Below are 5,120 nucleotides of genomic sequence, written 5' to 3'. Positions count from 1 at the left end.
AAACCCCGCAATGTTTCCCTCTGAAAAAGTAAGCCTAAAAGAACTTCATAAACAGACTACTTTACCTACTTCCCACCACTGTTATGACTCACCAGCCAGAGATGATTTTCACAACTTGTCAACCCAAAGGTGCTTCTAATCCAATCTATAAAACACTGGGAAACGATTCATTCACCATTATTAAAGTCAATAACTACAGCTTGTAAACAAATGATTCCGCATTACAAAGTAGTACCAAAAAAGTCTGCATAGATTATTTTTCAACACGTTTTCATAAGGGAAGTAACGAGAGGCACGCTAATAACCGCGAAAATACACACAAGGCCCGTACTAACTAAGTCACGCCGGGTTTTATCTTTTGTCCTGGCGGCACTTTGGTGAAGCTAAGCATATAATGAACTCATTAGTCTCAGTCACGACCTGACTCCACGCCTGACAGAGCAGGCTGTGCGGTGTTTAACTGTCGCTTTAAGGCCGATTTCCCCCCATTGTCAAACAGTCGTGAGCAGGAAGAGGGAAACGAAAGCGCAGACTGAGGGGGGCCGCACGTATTTAAACACGATGCTGCTGCTGCTGCTGCCGCACAATAACGGCGTCCGCGGAGCGCGTGTGCAGCCCGCTCACTGGCAAAGACACGCACGGACACGGGCATCCGCGCGAGCGGCCGTCTGATCTGATCGGTGGTGTTTTAATTGGTAGAGCGGACGGTCCCCCGAAGTGGCAGCAGCATGATGAAATGCACTCGAGATGACAGAGACGTGTCACCGCGGGTTATTGCCTCAGGAAATGATGACAGCGTCCTCCATCATCGCTTAGCTGCTTAGAGCGAAATTTCCCAGCGTTGCGGCCATTTCTACCGGACTCAGCTGCTTTTTGATTTAACGTGCAAAAAACGCCCAACCCGGCGTGTGACTGGCTGGCGTCTTGCGGGCTGTGGGAGCAGGTGCAGCGCGTCTTGGCTTTAGTCTGCCCGCAGGCAGCTTCACAGGTAGCCGGAGAGCTCCGGCTGGGGGACTCTGAAACCTAATCTGGATCAGGCTTGACATCAAGCTTTTTAGACATGACCTCCACTATAGAAAGGAAGACACTGGAAGCCAATGAGTGAGTAATAATGAGTGTAATAGTATCAGTCTGTTTCTGATTTAGTATAAAAAACACACTCGAGGACGTATAATCGGTGTGAGTGCCAAACTATCTTACGTTCAGTATCTGCAGATGGCTGAGATGAGGTCAGGAATCTCCTGCTGTTAGGCAAGAAGAAAGTGTGTGTGTGTGTGTGTGTGTGTGTGTGTAGGGAGTATAACAGCTCTTGGCAAGAAGTAGTTCAGTGTTTGCCAAAACAAATGAAGAGTCTTAAAGGTAAGCAGTATTATAACATACTGCATATGAGGCACCTTCATCCTTCAAAGCCCCAGTAGTGCATTAATTACAGCCTGGAGCTGTGCATCCAAACATTATTCAGTCCCACACAACTTTATTTTAAATTCTAGTGGAGACCCAAAAACAGCAGATTTGTCAAACCGAATTTGGTCTACAAGATAACATGTAGAATATTTATATTTGATGTATGGTGTAGCCACAATAACACGATGGGGTCTGAAGGGGTTTTAATAATTCATTAACGATCATACGAATGGCTTCAGTGCAGAGGTACATGCAGAATACCTGTGTATAGGCCACGACACCATCAGACTGTGTGGAATAAGATGATTTGAACCTTCCAACAAGCTTCCTAAGAAGAGAAAAGACAGACAAACAGAGAAATTGAATTTTGAGGGCTACCATAATGTATTTAATAGTATCCAATGGCTCCCTCAGGTGGACGCTGTCAAACTGCAATTGTGCAAGTATTCAAGATGGGACAGATCAAAAATCAGTGGACCAACAAATGGGAGGGCAAAGTTATTTTTGGGCGCCTGGGCTTTATGGTTGAATTTAAAATATGAACAAATTAAAGAAACTTTTAAAAATCCTTTTCTATTATAGATAACAAGGTGATTAAATGAATATTTGAGAGGTGAAACAATGTGTTGGTACTTTCATTAAGTAATTTTTTTGAGCATAAATGCTAAAATTGCTTTGGTTCTTGCTTCTCAGTAAGGATTTGCTGCTTTTTTATGACAGTAAACTGAAAACCTTTGGGTTTGAAGATGCTCACATTTTACCGACCAATTGTCTCAGTTGATAAAACAATCATGCAATCAATGTTACAGCCAAAGAATATAAACCAGTTTTCTGTCTTGTCCAGGGAGCCGGTGGACGAGGTCCTCCAGATGCCACCGTCTCTGCTGACATGCGGCGGGTGTCAGCAGAGTATCGGTGACAGGTTTTTCCTGAAGGCCATCGAGCAGTACTGGCACGAGGACTGCCTGAGCTGCGACCTGTGCGGCTGTCGACTCGGGGAGGTTGGCCGCCGGCTCTATTACAAGCTGGGAAGGAAATTATGTCGGAGAGACTACCTCAGGTTGGTTCATGTCACTACGTCACAATTTCATCAAGCCGTGTTTTCATGAGACAACAGATGCGTGTCAAACGAGAGTCAAAGTGATGAAAGGACAAGTGTGGTGATTATCTATATTTATCATATTGTCCTCAAATGCAATGACAAAACACATCATCAAGATGAACGCAGGCTCTTTAGTTTATTTTGAGTCAATCCCACACAGACCTGCACTGTAAATACTATCACGAACCAAATGTTTTCATCCATAGCTGAAAATAGTCCCCAACAAATGCACTGTTTACACCGTTTTGAGTAATAGCTGCTAAAAGCTATGATGCCCAACTGTTTTTGGAAATTATTCAGCCATTTCAAATTGTATTTTCCCACCCCTTTTTAAAAGATTTACATCTTCATGGGAAAGGAGCTCAGGGCTGAGTGCCTCAAACAGAGGAGTGACTGCGGCTCCAGCCTTAATGTTTTCTCAACATTCCCAAATATTTAAGGTTTTTAGAATAATTGTGTCATTTCCCCTCAGCCTCTCTGACTGGACCAGAAGTTATTATTTTACTGGTTTAAATGTCACCATTTTTGGGTCTGCCCTGTCATGGGGGGGTCGTTGTCTGGCTTGTGTCGTGTTTCATTCAGTCGTGTCTCCCCAGTGAGAAAGCTCGCTCTCTAGCTAAACAGCTAACTAGTTTAAGGACTACGGACATAATGAGGTTTTTCATGAGAAGCCAGTAGTTCAGCGGCGTCAGCTTAAGCCAGTGAAATGCAGACACGGGCTGCCAGGAGAAAGCATGGAAAAGAATGAAAGAGAGAATAGGAAGAGAAGGCAGGTGAAGAGGAGGAAGACAAAGAGATGAAAATGTGTTGTGAACAAAAGAGTGAAGAGCAAAGGAGTACAGGAGAGTGGAGTGGATGTGGGAGAAAAAGACTGCACTCAATCATTTTTGCATATTAAGTCTAGGATTGTAAATATTAACACAAAGAAGTGCATTTTTTTACCCTGGAGTCTGTAGGAAAGTGCAAAGGCTGATGAACAGTGGAGGATCAGGGGAACAAGTGATGCTACAGTCTGATTCATGTTTTTCATGGCTGAATTACTAAGTGTGCAACATATCCAGTGACTCCCAAAGTCCCACTTTTACCAAACGTCAGTGGGCTTTGTAAGTTTGCAGCAATCAACAAAAGGCATTATGGATTTTAGCCTAACCTTGTGGCCTTGTCTTGTAAAGGTGCTGTGTGAACGCATCCCATCTTCCTCTCAGCATTACGTTAACATATTCCTCATCCTCTCAGGCTTTTCGGTCAGGACGGTCTCTGCGCTTCCTGTGAGAAGAGGATTCGAGCCTTTGAGATGACAATGCGTGTGCGGGACAAGGTTTACCATCTGGAGTGCTTCAAGTGTGCCGCCTGCCAGAAGCACTTCTGTGTGGGTGACCGCTACCTGCTCATCAACTCGGACATTGTGTGCGAGCAAGACATCTTTGAGTGGACCAAACTCAACAACACCAGCTTGGTTTAGCAGAATAGGTGGCTGAAGACGAAAAAGCATCACTCTGCCTTTTTCCCCATCAGCTTTGAAGGGAATGAACCTTTAATTGAAAAAAAAGAGACTTTTTGTAGCTTGTGCAGGTTTTTATCATGCATCTGACATTCACGTTATCATTTTAACACAAAAAGGAAAGGCGAAGTGCTTGCGCTGCTCCCTGCTGGAGACGAATGAAGGCTGCACCAGCAAAAACAGAAAGCTTTTCATCTGAGGCTTCATCCTTAGATGCAAAAGAAGCTTAAACACTGAAAATACTTAAACATGCAATAATCGTTTGTTATGCACACTGGAATTTTAGAATTTCAGCAGTGAACAAAAATAAAATCAAATGTCTTGAAATGTTCAATAAGAGTTTCAATAAAGTTTTATTTTATGGGTTGGTAATTTCTTGGGAATTTCCTGGGAATTTCTATATATTAGTATATTATATAATTTGGTAATAATTATTGGCAAGTGCTCCATTTAAACCCAAGTAAACGTTCATTCATACGTTATTAATTATTGCAAGCTTAACAATCCATATATGTTGGACCATATGCTTGCCTGTGGACAAATTTCACATTTGCACATCCAGCTTCCCTGCTGCACTGACTGAAACACTGATTATCTTTATTTTCTACCTGAAAAATACAAAATTATTTTTTTTTTTCTCCATGAAACTCCTTTAGACAAACTGGCAGGAAATTACAGATCTGTAAAATAAACTGTTACCAAACTTTCTTATTATAGAATAGAATACAATTTCCATTTTGAAAAGTCTTGATCAGAATGATAGTACTGTATTGCCAGGTTAAACTGGTGGCGCCCTCTAGTGATGAAGGAAGCCCATGCAATACTAATTTTATTGACTTTGGAGATTTCTCAAGTGTCTCTTTTATAACTACAACTGTCTGAACATGCACCCAAGACTTTTTTTTTAAAATATATTTACCTGTCAATTTATTAAATAAATTACAGTTTTGAGAAACAACAGAATCTTTGGTGTGAGTGTCTTCCTCTGAGTTACAAAGGAAACTGAAATCCATACAGTCAAAGGAATAATTTGGCACAAGCCATTTCCCAGATCTATACAACAAATAATTTCTAAGGCAGGGTTTAAGAACTACAACAACCCTGAGGGACTGT

General features: G+C 42.1%; 1 protein-coding gene across 1 annotated transcript; it reads left to right on the top strand.

Annotated features, from left to right (window-relative positions):
* Positions 1-381: 381 nt before the first annotated feature.
* Positions 382-4,910, top strand: lmo2 (LIM domain only 2 (rhombotin-like 1)). Its single transcript, XM_046393419.1, has 3 exons — positions 382-1,101; positions 2,249-2,464; positions 3,743-4,910. The coding sequence occupies exons 1-3, from the start codon at positions 1,061-1,063 to the stop codon at positions 3,966-3,968; spliced, it is 483 nt and encodes a 160-aa protein (XP_046249375.1). The 5' UTR covers positions 382-1,060; the 3' UTR covers positions 3,969-4,910.
* The last annotated feature ends 210 nt before the right edge of the window (positions 4,911-5,120 follow it).

This window comes from Scatophagus argus, chromosome 7 (genome assembly GCF_020382885.2).
Source record: "Scatophagus argus isolate fScaArg1 chromosome 7, fScaArg1.pri, whole genome shotgun sequence".
In the NCBI taxonomy this organism is placed as follows: domain Eukaryota; kingdom Metazoa; phylum Chordata; class Actinopteri; family Scatophagidae; genus Scatophagus; species Scatophagus argus.
This window is presented reverse-complemented; position numbering and strand designations above follow the sequence as displayed.